General features: G+C 40.8%; 2 protein-coding genes across 9 annotated transcripts in view; one reads left to right on the top strand and one right to left on the bottom strand.

Annotated features, from left to right (window-relative positions):
• LOC105487361 (LYR motif containing 4) overlaps positions 1–921 on the bottom strand; it is a 149,887-nt gene extending 148,966 nt beyond the window's left edge. For all 3 annotated transcript variants that reach the window (XM_024794637.2, XM_011750812.2, XM_071097688.1), the window contains exon 1: positions 545–921. In XM_024794637.2, coding sequence (XP_024650405.1) covers positions 545–630 — 86 coding nt within the window. In that variant the 5' untranslated portion in view covers positions 631–921. The remainder of the gene's footprint in view (positions 1–544) is intronic.
• LOC105487359 (phenylalanyl-tRNA synthetase 2, mitochondrial) overlaps positions 907–19,618 on the top strand; it is a 519,529-nt gene continuing 500,817 nt past the window's right edge. Inside the window, exon 1 of one of the 6 annotated variants that reach the window (XM_011750809.3) lies at positions 907–1,254. The gene's annotated coding sequence lies outside the window, so the exon portion shown is untranslated. Of the gene's footprint in view, positions 1,288–1,336; positions 1,558–12,664; positions 12,729–19,618 lie in introns of those variants that run through there. The other 5 variants (XM_071097683.1, XM_011750810.3, XM_011750808.3 and 2 more) reach the window with 5 other exon arrangements.

Genomic DNA, 19,618 nt, shown 5'->3' with positions numbered 1-19,618 from the left:
GACGCTTTTTCCTTTACCGCTACACGTTTCCACCGTACCCTAAATAGAATGGATTTGATTCTTGCAACCAAAAGAACTCATTACGACACCCAGGAAATTTTAGGGAGGTGCTAAAGTGTGCCTTCAGCTTTGTCGCTGTGTGCAACTCACTGGCCACTTCCACTCTCAACTCTTCCAGCTCAAGGGAAGTTTTACATATGCAACATATTGGCCTTAACTTCACCAATGGCTGATTTCCATCCTTTTTTTCTCTTCTGCAGAAACATAACACTAATTATGCTCCTAGAACAACTACCAAGATAGTCGTTAGGGGGAAAGCGTCACAGGACACGAACGTCTTCCCTGATAGAAACAAGGGCTCCTCCCCGAGGTCTCAGAGGCCACACCTGTAGGTAGGAGCACGCTTTTCGATGGCGGAGCCCGGTCCTTGCCTCGCGGACGCCGGCGCAGGACAGTGGTTCCCAGTTCCCGGGGACATTCCACGGCAACCCACATCCCCGGTCCCCGGCCCCTGGCCCCCGGTCCCCGGTGCCCGCTGGGTCACCTGTAATTGTAGGAGCTGAAACGCTTGCTCTCTCTCAGCATCGCCCGGTACAGATCTAACACTTGTGCGCGACTGGAGGCTGCCATTTTGGAAAGAAAAAAAATTAACGGGTCCTCTTCGCCGAGGTCCCAAGTACGACCCAACCTCGGAACTCCAGCCTGTGCAGAAACCACGCACGAAATAAAATGCAGCGGCTCGACCTTGCCAGCGGGCCGGTCCTAAGCCTAAGCCGGCAGCCCTGCGGACCGCAGACCGCGCCGGGCGTCCTGCGCCGCTTCGGGGGCGGGCGAAGGCAGGGCTCGGGGCAGCTAAAGGGGCGGTGCAAGGAGGGAGATGCCTCCGCCCCGCCCCGCTCCCGCCTCCGCCCCCGCCGGGAGGCTCGGGATCCAGCAGCATCTCCACGCGGCCGGAGGGGGAGAAAATAAGAGGCCCGGCCGCCCGTGCATCCAGCCAAGCTCCTGGGGGACGGATATTGGGGGTCCGGGCATTCGAGGGACGTGCAGTTGCATCACGGAGAGCCTTTGCGAACCGTCTGGGGTTTTGGCGGAGACATTTGTGTTTCGGGGCGCAGCGCCCCTTTGTGCCTTTAGAAGGCCGCGTTGCCCGGGTTACCGAAGGCCGCCGCGTCGACGCCCCGCCCCTGACAGCCCCGCCCACGCTGGCGGCGGCCGCCCTCGCCGCTGCCTGAGAGACCTTGCGGGATTTCAAGGGTGACTTAACTTCGCCCGATCATGGTCGGCAGGGTGGGATTTATTGGCATTCCTTGGGCCGGGGGATGCGACGTCTGGGTGTGGAGGTGATGAGACAGGGGTTCCGTGGCACTCCGGCTCTGCTCAGGGCGACCTGCGTAGGGGCCTCCGGGGCAAGGCCCGCTTTCTGTCAAAATGGCAGCGCCCAGCGTGCACGGGTATCTCTGAAGTTGGGGTTTAAGATTCTTGCCCGTGAGAGCCAACGAGCCTGCCGTGCTTCTGATTTTGAAATACCTGGGTCTGGGTTTCCCGGGCGAGCGGTGGGTGAGTGCCGACCTCGTTGCAGCCTGGGGTAGGACGTGGGCGGTTCGTGTGGTTAGGGGGTTACATTGGCCGTGGATTTTTTCCTCTTTCCGGATGTGTTTTTGCTTTTGAGTGAAGAGTCCCCGTGGTTTTGTAGTCTAATAAATGCGTAAAATGCAGCTTGGGCTCTAGACTTTGGAGAATAATTTGAGCCCGTTAGGGCTTTAGGCGTTCTCCAAGAAGCGGAGCAAGTTTTCAACCATGGCTTTCTTCAGAAGACTTCAACTTTTTTGAATCATTTTATTAAAGTGGTGGATAAAGTTGCTTTTTCTGATCTTTGAGCATGGGACTGGACGCTGGAAGCTTCAGCCAGTTCTAGTTACTGTGTTTGCAAAGCACTTTTCTTGTTTTTGGAATCTTGCTTTATGTAATCAACCTTAGGAAGAACCCCACCTTTCCGCACTCGAGCACAGCGAGGAGTACCTTATGCATAAAAACAAAACAACTTTGCATTAAAATCCATCTTTCTCCCAACCGCTTGGTCACGGTTGTGTTCTCATCTGCTTTAGTGTATTTGGTTTTAAAACGATAAACTTGCTGTATATCTAAGCAACTTTATATTTTCAGGAACTTTTTTTTCCCTTTTATTTATTTATTTATTTTTTTGAGATGGAGTCTCTCTCCGTCGCCCAGGCTGGAGTGCAGTGGCAGGATCTCGGACTCACTGCAACCTTCGCGTCCCGGGTTCAAGCTATTCTCCTGCCTCAGCCTCCCGAATAGCTGGGATTACAGGCGCGCGCCGAGCTAATTTTTGTATTTTTAGTAGATACGGGGTTTCACCATGTTGGTCAGGCTGGTCTCGAACTCCTGACCTTGTGATTCGCCTGCCTCAACCTCCCAAAGTGCTGGGATTACAGGTGTGAGCCACCACGCCTAGCCTCTATTTTCAGGAACTTTAAAGGCAGGAAACACTTCTCTGACCTTACCATTCTTTAGTGTACTTGCAACCTGGTGTCCTTGCATCCAGATATTCTTATTAATCCTGATGCAGTGACATTTTTTAAAAGGCACTGAAGAGAAAATACTTTCATTAAGATACCTTTAAGTCTCCTCCCTGACTTCTTGACAATCTCATGTCTGTGATTTTGTTTTTGTTTTTTTGTTTTTTTTTCAACAGGATAGCAAAACTTCTGTTACTTCCTGGTTGGTCAGGTCGTTGAGCAAATCTACCCTCGGGTTTATTGAAAAGACTTTTTTGAGTTTTCCCTTTGGTATTTCTTAAAGGATCCAAGACCAAGGCAATTGCACATTGTTACAGAGTAAGATTCAGAGCTGATTTCTCTTGATACACTGTTGTGTGCTGGTGATATGAAATGATATGCGGCACCTTAAAGCTGCAACATTAATGCAAGTTGCTGATAGAGAATGCTATCAGAGTGAAAAGGAAAAACTTGAAGATTATTTTGGCTTGTTTAAAAATAGCAAGGATTATGTTATTTATATTTTGCTTTTGAGAGTAAAGTTGGAATAACTATATACAATTGTTTCTACCTAATTATCAAGGAATTTAATCATTAATGTATATGGTATATCTAAATGACTCAACTTTGTTGTAATCAAATAAAACTTTTCCAAATAAATATGTATAGTTTAAATAGTTTGGGTAGCTTAGTCCTCCATTAGTACGAGCAATGGTTGCAGTTAGGAAAGTGATAGCTTCCCGGTTAATTCTGAGCCAAATCTTCACAAAAATACCTCATTATTTTATTTAAAATGGTTTACCAATGTGTTGGACATCATTGCCTGGAGAAACTAAAAGAAAATAATCATTCTGAAGCTACATCTCACTTTTGCACATCTTCACTGCAGAGATTACATAAAACAAAACAAAACAAAAAAAACTCTATTTGAGATTGTAAGTAGAATTGGGCCAGAAGCTGAAGAATGGACCTTACACATATGTCCTTTAATATGCATTCTATTCTGGGTTGAAATTTTTCTTAGCGAATATCTGTAAAGTAGGAGGTACCATTTAGGCATCAAAACATAAAAATTTCTTTAGTATTCGTTTATCGAAAGTTACCGACTACCTGTAGTTCTTTATGTAAGATCATTTATTACCTTCTATTAAAATTAGGGTTGTCAATGACCACTTAATGCTTTGTGAAGAGAAATTTCTCTAATCATAATAAACAGTGTAACAACAATTTTCTGTCCTTAAGCTTAAATATCAAAATGATATATAAAGTAAAATTTGTATAGTAGTAGTAATTTATGGTATTATTTAGAAATTATTCAGCTGGGCATGGTGGCTCACACCTGTAATCCCAGCACTTTCGGAGGCTGAGGTAAATGGATTGCTTGAGCCCAGGAGTTTGAGACTAGCCTGGGCAACATGGCAAAACCCCATCTATACAAAAAATACATCATAGCGAAACCTCATCTCTACACAAAAAATACAAGAATTAGCTGGGTGTAGTGGCATGTGCCTGTAGTCCCAGCTACTTGGGAGGCTGAGGTGGGAGGATTGCTTGAGCCCTGGAGGTTGAGGCTGCATTGTGCCATGATCACACTACTGCACTGTAGCCTGGGCAATAGAGTGAGACCCTGTCTACCAAAAAAAAAAAAAAAAAAAGAAAAAAGAAATTATTCTATTCTACACCACACATGAATCCAAGTATTATACATTGATCCTTCATTTTAATAGAACATGAAGGGGAAAGACCTTAGATACCAACTCATTCGTTTGTACAGATGAACAAACTGCAGCCTTTTTCCTCATTAATTCATTCCTTCAGCATTTATTGAACACTTCCTGAGTACTATAGGTTATGGTTTTTCTTTTCTTTTCTTTTCTTTTCTTTTTTTTTTTTTTGAGACAGAGTGTCACTCTTGTTGCTCAGGCTAGAGTGCAATAGTGCAATCTTGCCCGGCAAATTTTTTGTATTTTCAGTAGAGATGGAGTTTCACCATGTTGTCCAGGCTTGTCTTGAACCCCTGAGCTCTGGTGATCCACCTGCCTGGGCCTCCCAAAGTGTGGGGATTACAGGCGCAAGCCACCGCGCCCAGCCCATGAGTACCATATGTTATATAAGACGATATAGTTACAGTGATGAGAGCCTCCCCACCCCTAAGAAACTTGTACGTGACTAGATAAGCCAAACAATAATTTATTTTACAGAGACAGGGCCTCGCTCTGTTTACTAAGCTGGAGTGCAGTGGTGCGATCGTATCTCGTCGTAACTTCAAACTCCCGTGCTGAAGTGATTTTCCTGTCTCAGCCTCCTGAGTAGCTGGGCCTATAGGCTCATGCCACCGTGCCTCACACATTTTTAAGTTTTTTTTTTTTTTTTTTCTGGTAGAGATGAGATTTCACTATGATGTCCAGGGTGGTCTCAAACTCCTCAGTGCCTCTCCTGTCTTGGCCTCCCAAAGAGCTCAGATTATAGTTGTGAGTCATGGCACTTGGCCAGTAATTTATTTTTGACAGTTGCTGTGATATGAGTAATATTAGCAAACACTAAAGGAATACAGAAGAGGAATACTGAGCCAGGACTTTCACCTAAGGGAAGGCTTTCCATCGTAGAAGGTGTTTCCAGAATGAGAAGTAAGAGCCAGTTGAGGAATGTGGTTGAAGATTGCAGTGTATATTCCAAGCATGGAGGAAGAAGGGTGTTTGATCTATTTAGAGAACTGTAAGTGTTTTAGAATGGTAGGAGGTGGGAAGGGAGGGAGCACTGAAGTGTTTAGCCCTGTACTAGCTTTATTTTAGCGATGTTGTGTCTCTTTCTGGAATAAATTATTTTTTCCCTTATGCATTGGCTGAGTCATATAAGTAGAATTTAACAGCTGAGCTGTTGAAATGGAGATTATTTATTTATTTGGGTACTGATAACCTTTTGTTTCAAATCATGAATTTGAATCCTATATTCCAGGGGCACTGAAATGTTATTTATTTACCTGTGCATTCAGGAGATAGCTGGCAGCCTAGCAATTCAAGTTATTGTACTTGTGGTAACTTGAGGGCGATATATAAATCAAACACTGATCCTGTTTTCCAGAACTTTATAGTTTAAATGCATTTGTATATGATTAAAATTAAGTATTAGGTTGGTGCCAAAGTAGCTGCGGTTTTGACCGTTACTTTTAATGGTAAAAACTACAATAAGTTTTCCACCATCCTGTACAAAGTGCTGCAATGAAAGGGCTGGTGAAGTGTTGTGGGGTCTCCGTGCAAGGAGAGGTTACTTCCTTCCCTGATGCTTGGGCCACACCTCAGACCAACAGCATGGCTAAGGCCCAGGCTTCAGAGAATTTTGTTTAATTTTTTAAAAAATTCCCTCCATGACTGGGAATAGCCAGGGCTGAGAAACATTGACCTGAAGGAATTAGGGGGCTTCATGGAGGTGGTAGTGTTTATGTTGGGCTTGAGAGGATTTAAGTTTTTCCTGGGCCTTGAAAGGAATGGAAGGATTTAAATGTGTGAGTGTGGTTGTAAGATGGCTACTCTAGCCCTTTACTTTGAAAGGATGAAGGAGAAACCCTGGTTGAGATCTAAGAAAAAACAATCATAACCTGCAGAAGGCTTTGGCCAGAGCTGTAGAGTGCATGAGGGTGAGAACAGGGAGATCCCGTGGAAAGTTAATACATCGGCTTTCCTATGTTTTACGCACGAGATGAGCTGAATCCTGATAGGACTTGAGTTAATCTTTCCATGACCTGATGGAAGAGCTGTGATCTCCATTTAAGATAAGTGAAGCTGCCCAGGTGTGTTGGCTCACATCTGTAATCCCAGCACTGTGGAAGGCCAAGGCGGGAGGATCACTTGAGGTTGGGAGTTTGAGGCCAGCCTGGGAAACATAGCGAGACCCCATCTCAATAAAATAAAATAAAATAAAATAAAGAAAAAAAAAATGAAGCTGAAGCTGAAGCTGAGAGTTTATTTAGCCAGGGCCAGACAACTGGAAAGTAGCTAGGGTGGGCCTTGCCCTGAGATGTGATCTGTCTAGCTATGATGCAACACTGCTTCACGGATAAAGCACCGGCTTCAGGAATTTGAAGTTTTTTGATTTTTCTTGGATAACATGGGTAAATTTTAGTCATATTTGAATTTTAATTTAGTTGGATTCTCACTTATTTGTAAAGCTAACCGGTTTGTATTGGAAATATTATAAATATTCTGGGAATCTCAAGTGTTGATTTTATACTAGCTTTTTAGTTATTTAAGATAAATTTACATTTTATTCTATTAACATTTCTTTGAAAAGACTTAGTGCTTTTTTAGGTTGTCTATTTATGTGTGTATGTGAGACATTTCCTCTTGGGGGATTTTCTGAGACTCGCATTTCTGTAGAAGCTCTTTTCAGATATACTTATGAAAATCTGTTCTCTGTTTTGAGAAATCTTGAAGGCTATGATATGTTGCAACTAGACACTCTAGCTTCATTGATTGGAGGCGAAGGGTTCCCATATTTGTGGGCAGTAACAATAAAATTGACAATTTATTTTGTGTAAAGTATATCAAATGTCAGTTATTTCTAGAGGTTTTCTTTTTTATTTAAAAAAAAAACCACATTACTTCCTTTCATTGTAAAGGAAAGAAACCGTCTTTTCATACGACAAACCCTGACCAACATGAGAATTCTTTGACAGTGTGATTTGTTGTAATCAGTTATAGATAACTTTCATTATTTCTTTCTTGATGCTTATGAGGGACCAGTATTTTAGGAATAATGCTTTCATATTGTCTGGATATTTTAGAATGATTCGTTAATCAAACTAGCTACAGCTTATTGTAATGATAGCTATTATTTATTTAGAATTTGTTTTCTCTCTTCTAGGAGCTTTGCCATGAAAAGAAGAGTACAGGCTGGGCGCAGTGGCTCACGCCTGTAATCCCAGCACTTTGGGAGGCCGAGGCGGGTGGATCATGAGGTCAGGAGATCGAGACCATCTTGGCTAACACAGTGAAACCCCGTCTCTACTGAAAAAATACAAAAAAAATTAGCCAGGTGTGGTGGCGGGCGCCTTTAGTCCCAGCTACTCCAGAGGCTGAGGCAGGAGAATGGTGTGAACCTGGGAGGCGGAGCTTTCAGTGAGCCCAGTTTGCGCCACTGCACTCCAGCCTGGGAGACAGAGTGAGACTCCGTCTCAAAAAAAAAAAAAAAAAAATCGCCACACTGTCTTCCACAATGGTTGAACTAGTTTACACTCCCACCAACAGTATAAAAGTGTTCCTGTTTCTCCATGTCCTCTCCACCACCTGTTGTTTCTTTACTTTTTAATGATCGCCATTCTAACTGGTGTGAGATGGTATCTCATTGTGGTTTTGATTTGCATTTCTCTGATGGCCAGTGATGATGAACATTTTTTCATGTGTCTATTGGCTGCATAAATGTCTTCTTTTGAGAGTATCTGTTCATATCCTTTGCCCACTTTTTAACGGGGTTGATTTTTTCTTGTAAATTTGTTTAAGTTCTTTGTAGATTTTGGATATTAGCCCTTTGTCAGATGGGTAGATTGCAAAAATTTTCTCCCATTCTGTAGGTTGCCTGTTCACTCTGATGGTAGTTTCTTTTGCTGTGCAGAAGCTTTTTAGTTTAGTTAGATCTCATTTGTAAATTTTGGCTTATGTTGCCATTGCTTTTGGTGTTTTAGACATGAAGTCCTTGCCCATGCCTATGTCCTGAATGGTATTGCCTAGGTTTTCTTCTAGGGTTTTTATGGTTTTAGGTCTAACATTTAAAAGTCTTTAATCCATCTTGAATTAATTTTTGTATAAGGTGTAAGGAAGGGATCCAGTTTCAGCTTTCTACATATGGCTAGCCAGTTTTCCCCACACCATTTATTAAATAGGGAATCCTGTCCCCATTTCTTGTTTTTGTCAGGTTTGTCAAAGAGCAGATGGTTGTAGATGTGTGGTATTATTTCTGAGGGCTCTGTTCTGTACCATTGGTCTGTATCTCTATTTTGGTACCAGTACCATGCTGTTTTGGTTACTGTAGCTTTGTCGTATAGTTTGAAGTCAGGTAGTGTGATGCCACCAGCATTGTTCTTTTGGCTTAGGATTGTCTTGGCAATGTGGGCTCTTTTTTGGTTCCATATGAACTTTAAAGTAGTTTTTTCCAATTCTGTGAAGAGCGTCGTTGGTAGCTTGATGGGGATGGCATTGAATCTATAAATTACCTTGGGCAGTGTGGCTGTTTTCACGATATTGATTCTTCCTATCCATGAGCATGGAATGTTCTTCCATTTGTTTGTGTCCTCTTTTATTTCGTTGAGCAGTAGTTTGTAGTTCTCCTTGAAGAGGTCCTTCACATCCCTTGTAAGTTGGATTCCTAGGTATGAGAGCTAGAAATAGCATTTGACCCAGCCATCCCATTACTGGGTATATACCCAAAGGATTATAAATCATGCTGCTATAAAGACAGATGTGCACGTATGTTTATTGCGGCACTATTCACAATAACAAAGACTTGGAACCAGCCCAAATGTCCATCAATGATAGACTGGATTAAGAAAATGTGGCATTGGCCGGGCGCGGTGGCTCAAGCCTGTAATCCCAGCACTTTGGGAGGCCGAGACGGGCGGATCACGAGGTCAGGAGATCGAGACCATCCTGGCTAACACGGTGAAACCCCGTCTCTACTAAAAAATACAAAAAACTAGCCGGGCGAGGTGGCGGGTGCCTGTAGTCCCAGCTACTCGGGAGGCTGAGGCAGGAGAATGGCGTAAACCCGGGAGGCGGAGCTTGCAGTGAGCTGAGATCCGGCCACTGCACTTCAGCCTGGACCACAAAGTGAGACTCCGTCTCAAAAAAAAAAAAAAAAAAAAAAAAAGAAAATGTGGCACATATACACCATGGAATACTATGCAGTCATAAAAAGGGATGAGTTCATGTCCTTTGTAGGGACATGGATGAAGCTGCAAACCATCATTCTGAGCAAACTATCATGGACAGAAAACCAAACACTGCATGTTCTCACTCATAGGTGGGAATTGAACAATGAGAACACTTGGACACAGGATGGGGAACATCACACACCAGGGCCTGTCATGGTGGGGGAGGGGGGAGGGATAGCATTAGGAGATATACCTAATGTAAAAGACGTGTTAATGGGTGCAGCACACCAACATGGCATATGTGTACATATGTAAAAACCTGCACGTTGTGCACATGTACCCTAGAACTTAAAGTATAATAAAAAAAATAATCAAAAAGAATAAAGGAGAGTCCTTTTCATGCTGTTTAGCAATATCTTATTTTAGTAATTTTTCTAGTGACATATTTCAAGTTCTGATTGACTTCTTTGAATGAGAGTATTAGCCACCATCTCTTGTTTGTTCAGGTCAGTAGGTTGTTTACAGAAAACATTTAGGATTTGCAGTGTTGAGTCGGTTTACAAAAAACAGCCAACATTTTGCTAATTACTGGAAAAATACCAGGTCAATGTCTTAAGATATGCAGTACTGTGATCTGTGATGTTAACTATCTCTCAGAGGACGATACATACCATCGATAGTATACTGTAGACTGTTATAAACAATAGATATACAGAGAATTAATGATTTCTTTGCTATTACAGTGAATTACATGATTTAATATTTTGTAACTTTTCAATGTAAACATTTATTTTCTGAGCACAATTGAAACACTTCAGCCTGGCAGACCTGTAATCTGTATGTGTAATTGTGAGTTTGAGTTAACTAACAATATTTGAGAGTAATAAAAGCCTGTCTTCTGTGAAATGGATTGCAGTAATATTGGCAGAGAGTAAAACAGTTAGCTTCAGTTAATGAAGATGAGTTTTTTGGGAGAATTATATTTTTTTAGTAATTCCTGGAATTCTGCAGTGCAGGGGAAAGTAAAATGAAGCAGTCATTAAATAAAAAAAGCTTAGCAGGCAGCTGTTTCTTGACGTTTTGAGATAAGCACATTGTTATTTATTTCCAGTCTTGGAGCACTTTGAGACAAGCACATGTGCCTGGGCATTCCTGACAGTGAGCCCCGTTAGGAATCCCACTGACACCCTTGGCTTCAGCGCACCGTGAGAGCTGGGCTGGTTGATAATTACTGTCAGCTTTCATTTGTAGAGCCCATGTCTTCAAATAATTTCCAAGTAAACTCTCCTGGATTAACACATGTCAGGACATAAGTGTGGTTCACTAGAACTGCCAAGCTGTCTGGATGCCCTTCTGTTAACTTGGTAGAGGAGATTCCACGTGTGTCAAGTTACAGTGTTTCCTGAAATTTTTCTGTTGTCTTGAAAGCTATTTGAAAATTAAATGTTCATTATAGTACTGGTGGTCAGGTATGTTCCTTAGGTATATGTGAATTAATGTCACCACACTATAGACAGTAATTTTTATGCCACCTTCTCTGCAAAAACCTGCAGCACTTTTTGGATGAAGTCTAATTCCTTAGCACAGCCTGTGAGACCCTGATGAGTATAGCACTTACCCACTTCTCCATCCCATGTCACTTGCTGCTTTTTCTTTTTCACTTGCTGCTTTTCATTCTTTAGTACTCACCTCTTTCCCCGCTACCCTGGGGGCCTTTGCAGATGCTGGTCCAGCTGCCTGGAGTGCCCTTCCTTCCCTTCCTAATTATTCTTCTGATCTCAGTTTAAGAAATGCTTACTCAAGAGCTACCTTCTCTAACTTGAGTAAACCTTCGTCTGTTAAGCTCCTTTAGTATTGTGAATTGCTCTTCAGCTTAGAGTGACTGCTGTTGCAAGTAACAGAAAACTGAAGTCAAATTGATTTAAACAAGCATAGTGACTTTATTGTATCCTGTGTCTTGAGAGTTCAGAAACCAGATGGGCTTTAGGGTTGATTGGTTTGAGTGATGTTGCCAAAGATTGAATTTTGTGCTTTTCTCCACTTTGTCTTCTCTACTGTCAATTTTATCGTCTGGCCAGAGTCCTCTCTTGATTATGGGAAGCCATCAACAGTTTGAGGGTGCTTGTTTCCAGAATCTTAGAGGAGTGAGAGAGCTTCTGGACCAAGAGTGCCCAGCAGTCCTCTCCGTTCATGTCACTGGCCCTCCTTGTGTCATGTACTCATCCATTTCTGAACCAATAACTGTGGCCAGGGAGAAGATAGGATTCTTTTGGTCTTGAACAACTTGCCTAGCTCCTAGAGAGAAAGGGGAATTAATTTTTGTAAAAGGTAACAAAGTTCACTAGAGCAATCTTGCCAGAGTTACATGTTTCTTTATTTGATTAATATTTTTTGTGATATTAGGCTGTGTATAAGAACTATGTCTTTTTTTTTTTTTGAGAAGGAGTCTTACTGTGTCACCCAGGCTGGAGTGCAGTGGCACGATCTCAGCTCACTGCAACCTCCGCCTCCGGGGTTCCAACGATTCTTCTGCCTCAGCCTCCTGAGTAGCTGGGACTACAGTCGCCTGCCACCACGCTCAGCTAATGTTTGTATTTTTAGTACACATGGGGTTTCACTATATTGGCCAGACTGGTCTCGAACTCCTGACCTTGTAATCTGCCCACCTTGGCCTCCCAAGTCTGTTTTTGATTATTATTGTTTCTTCAACATTTTACATCTAGCTTTGCACATAGTAAATGATCAATAAATATTAATAGTGTGATGACTCAGTCAATCACATAAGCTCCAAATACAGTAAGGCCCCCCTCCCCACCCTTACCCATGGTTTTGCTTTCTTAGTTACCCAGAGTCAACTATCTTCTGAAAATATATGATGGATAATTCCAGAAATAAACAGTGCATGCTTTAAATGAGTGCATTCTGAGTTTTGTGTTGAAACCTGCACAGGGCATGAATCCTCCCTTTGTCCAGTGTCTCCATGCCGTATACACGCTACCCGCCCGTTGGTCGCTTTGTTGCCTTCTCAGTTACCACAAGATCACGATTTTAGTTATGGACAGATCACAAGAAGAAACAGGGTGAGTGCAGTGGGATGAGATACTTTCAGAGAGAGAAAGAGACCATCTTCTTTCTCTTTTTCATAACTTTTATTACAGTAGATATATTGTTATAATTGTTCTACTTTATTATTAGTTTTTCTTGTTGAATTAATGATGGTTTTTATTTTTTTCTTTCCAAAAAATAATAATAACCATGATCTTATGCAGAAATGATATCACGAACAGTTGCATTATCAAATCAAGGAGAAAATGCAATCACAGAACAGGCAGAAAACTATGATTTTAATGGTTTGTATTTTTCTTGTCTCAAATTCTTTTATTTATTTATTTTTATTGATACGTAATAGATGTACATGTTTCTAGGATACATGTGATAATACATTCACATAATTTGTAAAGATCAAATTAGTGTAATTGTGATATCTATCACCTTCAATATTTGTCTTTATGCTAGAAACATTCAAATTGTTTTCTTCTAGCTATTTCGAAATATGCAGTAGATTATCAGAAACTGTAGTCACCCAGTGATCTATCAGACACTAAGGCTTATCTCTTCTATGAAGCTATGTTTTTACTTATTAGCCAACCTCTCTGCATCCCTCCTGCCCTGTACCCTTCCTGGCCTCTGGTAACCCCCAGTCTCTTCTCTATTTCCATAAGATTCACTTTTTTAGCTCCAACGTATAAGTAAGAACATATGATATTTGTCTTTCTGTGCTTGGCTTGTTCCACTTAACTTATTGACCTCCAGTTCCGTCCATGTTGCTGCAAATGACAGAATTTCATTCTTTTCTACAGCTGGATAATACTGTATTGTGTATTTATGCCACATTTTCTTTGTCCTTTCATCTGTTGATGTCCCCTTAACGTTGATTCCATATTTTGGCTTTTGTGAATAGTGCTGCAGTAAACACGGGTGTGCTGTTTATAATGCACATATCTTTTTGATAATACTGATTTCCTTTTGGATATATTCCCAGCAGTGGAATTGCTGGACATATGGTAGTTCTATTTCTGGTTTTTTGAGGAACCTCCACACAGTTTTCCATGTTGGCTATACCAACTTACATTTCCACCAACAGTTTACAAGGGTTCCCCTTTCTCCACACCCATGCCAGCATCTTTTATTCCCTTTTTGTAAAAACCACTTTAACTGGGGTTAGATGATATCTCATTGTGGTTTTGATTTGCATTTCTCTGATAATTAGTGATGTTGAGCATTTTTCATATATCTACTGGCCATTTGTATGTCTTCATTTGAGAAATGTCTATTCAGATCTTTTGCCCAATTTTTAATCAGATTGTGTGTGTGTGTTTTTTTTTATTGAGTTGTTTGTGCTCATTATATATTCCGGTTATTAATCGCTTGCCAGGTGGATGGTTTGCAAATACTTTCTCCTATACTGTGGGAGATTCTGGGTTGTGTTTTCACTTTGTTGATTGTTTCCTTTGCTTACAGAAGCATTTTTGCTTTATGTAATCTAACTGTTCTGGTTTTGCTTTGATGGCCTGTGCTTTTGAGGTCTTCACAAAAAATCTTTGCCCAGACCAGTATCCTGGGTTGTTTCCCCAATGTATTCTTGTAGTGGTTTCATAGTTTTAGGTCTTAGATTTAAATCTTTAATCTACTTTTATTTGATTTTTGTATATGGTGAGAGATAGGAACTTAGCATCATTTATTGAAGAGTGTTTTTTTTTTCCCATTGTATGTTCTTAAGACCTTTGTGGAAAATAAATTGACTGTAAATGTGTGGATTTATATCTGGTTCTCTATTTTATTATTAGTTATTGTTGTTAAATTTCTTACTGTACCTAATTTATAAATTAAACTTTATCAGAGATATTCACGTACAGGAAAAATCATAGTAAACAGTACTTAGGGTTTCGTATGCTCCATGGTTTCAGGCATCAACTGCAGGTCTTGGAACCTCCGCAGACAAAGAGGAACTACCGTAACTTATCTGTAAAAATTATTGAGTGACTTTGGCAGATAGTATTTTTTGGCTGCCCATCAACCATATCAACCGTACTTCTGCCCGGCCATTAGAACCCTGATTTTGTTTGGGTGGCCGTGTGCCTAGTTCCTGGAAATGAATTGTAATGTGGTCTTAGGCTTCATGGTGATTCCATTCCTTCTTTACCAGATACTTGTTTGTCATAGCCAGGCATAGCCACAAGACACAGATCTGGTTAATGAGACAACAGGAAGTTGTCTGGAAGGTTTCTAGGAAAGATTTTTTCTATTGAAAGATAAGTATTCACACAAGAGGGCTTACTTACGTCATCTTCTCCCCTGCTTGGAATGCAAGTAATACTAAAGCTTGAAGCTTAGCAGACATGCGTGATGGAAAGACTAAGAGAATATGAGATTCCAGCCTAAACATTGGCTTTTCTGAGCCATGGAATGAACCCTGGAACTGGATGTCTCTAGACTTCATATTTTTTTTAAACAACTAATGTCTTTCTGTTTTCCTGTTTTCAGCCATGATTATTTGGTCTTTCTGTTTCATGCAGTTCACCAGGTCCTTTTTTTTTTTTTTTTGAGACAAGGTCTTGCTCTGTTACCCAAGCTGGAGTGCAGTGGCACTATCATGGCTCACTGCAGCCTCCAACTCCTGGGCTCAAGCAATCCTCCTGCCTCAGCCTCCCAAGTAGCTGGGAATACAGGTACATGCCACCTCACCCAGCTAATTAAAATAAATTTGTTTTTGGTAGAAATGGAGTTTTGCTCTGTTGCCCAGGCTAGTTTTGAACTTCTGGCTTTAAGCATTCCTCCTGCCTCAGCCTCCCAAAGTGTTGGGATTACAGGTGTGAGCCTGACCCAACATATTTCAATATAGTGCCAAAAATAGAGCTTCCCCGCTTCAGCCTTGCCAAAAGTCTTTATTTGGAATTTATTATATTCGTCAATTTAAGGTTATTTGTTTTTGCTGCTTTTGAAGCACTGGGATATTTTCTTTTTTTTTTTTCTTCAACAGAATGTGTTTGTTACGTGTATATAAGGCCAAGCTTTTTTGCACTGAAGGACATTTGTATATGAGGGTCATTCTCTTGAGTAATCAATATTTTCTTATACTCTTCACTCCAGTCATGACTACTCAGCTTAAATGTTACTTCTTCAGGGAATGTTCCCAACCTCAGTTTAAATTACACCCTTCTGATTTTATTATTATTTCTTATGACATCTTATTCTTTACCTTAACTTTTTATAATTTAAAATTGTACAAAGTATATCTACATAATAGAAGGTTCTTGGTTTAATGTTGAGTTCTCCCACCAGAATGTGAATTCCATGAGGGCTGGGACCATGTCTGTTTTGTTCATCACTAGAGACATAGTGCCTACTAAGTGCACAGTAAACCTTTGTTAAATGAGGAAATGAAGGAATATAAGCCTGACTTTTTTAGATTTCTGCATCTTTCATCCTCCTTCCCAGTCACCACCAGGAATATTAGGTAACTTGGAATGTTTGGCCGCAGCATAGAATCTGCTGCATTTGTTTGGATCATATTGCTCCCTGCTGGTCAGGATTTAGGTTTAGATTTTAGGCGTTTAGAGTTTAATTTTGTTTACCTCAATAGAAAATATAATGGGAGTAGCATAGTCACTTAGCATAGTAACTGGGTAAACACCCTGTCAGTTCCTTCAGAAGAGTGATTCATATTTTGCATACTTTATCTCTTGCGTTACGATTTATTCTCCCAGAATTTTACATTATCTTAAGCTTTGCTGGCACTGTTTTTATAAATTGAAGTTAAGAGCCCCTAGTAGTGAACGTTTTTATTTTATGCTTTTGGATAGCGCTAGAAGCATGGAAATGACTATCATTTTAGCTCTGTTACTAGTCACAATCATTTAAAATTGCATTTGGAAACCCTATTTTCTTTCCAAAAAAGGCTCAGTGGGGGGGTTGTATGAATTATTGACACAAGTTATTGACTTAGAATGGAGATACTTTAAAATAAATTTTTTAGTTTCAGCATGCTGTAATTCTAGATTGTGGTATTAGTTTTACTGTGTTGAGGAAGATTTATTGTGCATTTCTGAAATGAGAGAAAACTTGACTAAGATTTTGTCGATTTGGTCTCATTTTGCAGCTGTGTCGTAGGTTTTTTCGCATCATTATCGGTAAATTACTTAGCATTTGGACAATCACATACTTTATTTCCTACATCAGGACACTTGCGATCAGTGAAAGTGGGTGCTGTTAAATAATTCTGCTGGCATGACAAGCATAAACATGAACTGTCTTGGGGATACTGGGACATATGGTCACTGTATTTGATAACAATAATCTGTGATGACTATGTTAATCTGCATACCCTTGTGAATTGCAGGAACTAAGAATTGGAGGCTCATCAAAGAGCTTTACTTTCCCTTTATTCTTTACAGAGTGGCTGCATCCTCAACACCTTCTGCCCAGAGGTGTGATTCTTCAATTGTGGGGATCACTCTGGGTCCCCAAACTGATGTGGCTCCCTGGGCAGTAGGAGATTGGGGCTGTGGGGTGTTCTCTGCTTCAGGGATGAATCTCTTTGTGTGTGATTAGCTGGCTGTACTAAGGTGCAGGAGGAAGGGAAATGTTCGCTTAATACAGAATTTGGGGGTACATGATTATTTAATCATGATCTTGTTTTGTATTATTTGGGCTTATGAAAGAAAGCTTCTGAATATCAACAGGAACATAAAAAAGTAGTTGGGCATTTCAGTACAGGAACTTTTAGCAAAGGATTTGCAGTCTTTTCCCCATGCTGCAGCTCTGCCATCTGTGCTTTGGAACGGGCCTCTATCCCTGCCTTTCCTTGGTTAAGATAGTGATTGTCTGTTAACTCAGTCTGTCTTCTATTAAACAGAAAAATGATAACATGTCAGTGTGAGGTGGTCTTGAGCCTCATGTAGGAGATTTTCCTGAGAGTCACAGACAATATTGAATTCTCTTCTTTCTCAAACAGTTTTTTTTTTTTTTCCAAGACGGAGTCTTGCTCTGTTGCCCAGGCTGGAGTGCAGTGGCACGATCTCAGCTCACTGCAAGCTCCGCCTCCCGGGTTCCCGCCATTCTCCCGCCTCAGCCTCCCGAGTAGCTGGGACTACAGGCGCCGCCACAACGACAGGCTAATTTTTTGTATTTTTAGTAGAGACTGGGTTTCACGGTGTTAGCCAGGATGGTCTTGATCTCCTGAGCTCGTGATCCGCCCGTCTCAGCCTCCCAAAGTGCTGGGATTACAGGCGTGAGCCACCGCGCCCAGCCTCTCAAACAGTTTTTGGATTGATTGCCCAGCATTGCAAAAGACATTTGACATACATTCTTACTTGGTTGATTCTTATACTAATTTAACAAAGTAGACATTGTTACTCATATTTTATCAATAACAAAAACAGAAACACCCCTCTTGCTCTTCCACCACCACCAAAGCTTAGAGAATTTAAATAAGTGGCCCCAGTTCACATGACAGATTTGATACTTGAACTGAGGACTGTTTGATTCCAAAATGTGTGCATTTGCCAGACTATGGCATGCCGTATTTGATTTGGTGGTACAAATTAAAAGCAGCCTTGAACAACTAAAAAATTATTTATGTTTAATTCTTTACTGTCTGTAATTAGCATCCGTCTACACTGGGAAAGCATTTTTACCACTAAATGTTTGTTTTCAAGCCCTAGTTGTCCAATAATTGGGTTATTCTCTTTGGCTGTATGCTTGAAGAAGTACGATGGGTGTGTAGATTTTTAAGTATGATTATAGAAAGTGATCATTAGTAAGCATACACTAAACAGTCAATGAATATTTGCTACCTGGTCATTCGAGGAAACATGAGCTTTGATTTTGTATTTAGTTTGAATCCCTTGCAAGCATTTTTTCAACTTCAATATCAGCTTTTTTTTTTTTTCCTTACTATATTGCAGGTTTTGCAATTCTAGGCTGGGGAATATGAATTTTAGAAGATTTGTGGTTCTGTCAGCTTAATTAGTGACAACTTTGGTCTCTAACCTGTGTGCTAGGCAACTGTGGGAGCCACAGAAACAAAGGCTTACGAATCCCTGAGTGTTCCCAACATCATCTGTTGATTTAACAAGAGTTTTAAAATTTTAAACATATGTGTGTCCTCCCCATTTTCAAACATATGCAGGCAGTGTAGTGATTGTAAAAATACACAGTGATTAAAAGCTACTGTGATTCATTAATGCTTTCAAGTAATTTTGAATTACACAATGGATGTTGAAAGTATGTATCTGATTTGTTGGGGGTTGGATACTTTTTCAAAGTTAAAACTTACCCTCAGGCTAGAATAGCCTGGGAATCCCTGGTGTGGTCATAATCAGGTCAGGATGTTTCTCCCATTTTGACCATATGGCTTCTGTCTCTTCCGTGGCTACATGGCATATTCTCATCTACCCTCATGTGGCAGAAGCATGTCCTCTCGTCATTCTGTTGGCAGCTCCTGGGTCATGTCATTCTTGGCTCCCACCCCTTTTTGACTGAGCAATCAATAAAACTCTCTATTTTGCTTCTAATCCAGCTCTGATTTTGTTTATGTGCTGAACAATATATTATTAGCAGATAGATGCTGAGATAAATTCTGAGATTGCACCTTGCGTAGGATTCAATAACTATTTGCATAGAATTCGACAAGTATTTGCTAATTTAATGATTAATTATTCACTGGAATACCCTTATCTTGCTGTAGATTCATTGTTTACTAATGTCTCTTGATTTTCTTACTTCTTTCCCCTGAAAATTGGATTTCTTTCATGATGCAGGATTCTTGTATTTGAAGCTAGGTAATATGAATTTTAAAATGTGCCTGGTTCTATTCTGGTAGCTCAGTTGCCTTTGTTCCTTGTCCCTCTGATGTTCCTGGTTCATGCTTTCCTCAGCTCCCATCTGCATTAGTGGGACTACCCTCTGAGTGCTTATTATGTGTTGGGTGTTGGGTAGCTGCTTCAGGTGTTACCTTATTTAATACTCACAGCAATCCTGTAGAAGGACGAAAACATGCACAGTGAGTGGCTTGGCTGGGATTTGGAGTCAAACATGGTTTATTGACTGAACTTCCTTCATAACCTCAATTTTAAGCATTTCTCTTACTCTGATGTTCTTAGATTTCATTTTACTCCTTTTGCTCCCACTACTCTGCAGTTCTTTGAAACTGCTAGATTTACAATCCATTGGCCTTCCC

Source organism: Macaca nemestrina, chromosome 5, assembly GCF_043159975.1.
Source record: "Macaca nemestrina isolate mMacNem1 chromosome 5, mMacNem.hap1, whole genome shotgun sequence".
NCBI classification, from domain to species: domain Eukaryota; kingdom Metazoa; phylum Chordata; class Mammalia; order Primates; family Cercopithecidae; genus Macaca; species Macaca nemestrina.
This window is presented reverse-complemented; position numbering and strand designations above follow the sequence as displayed.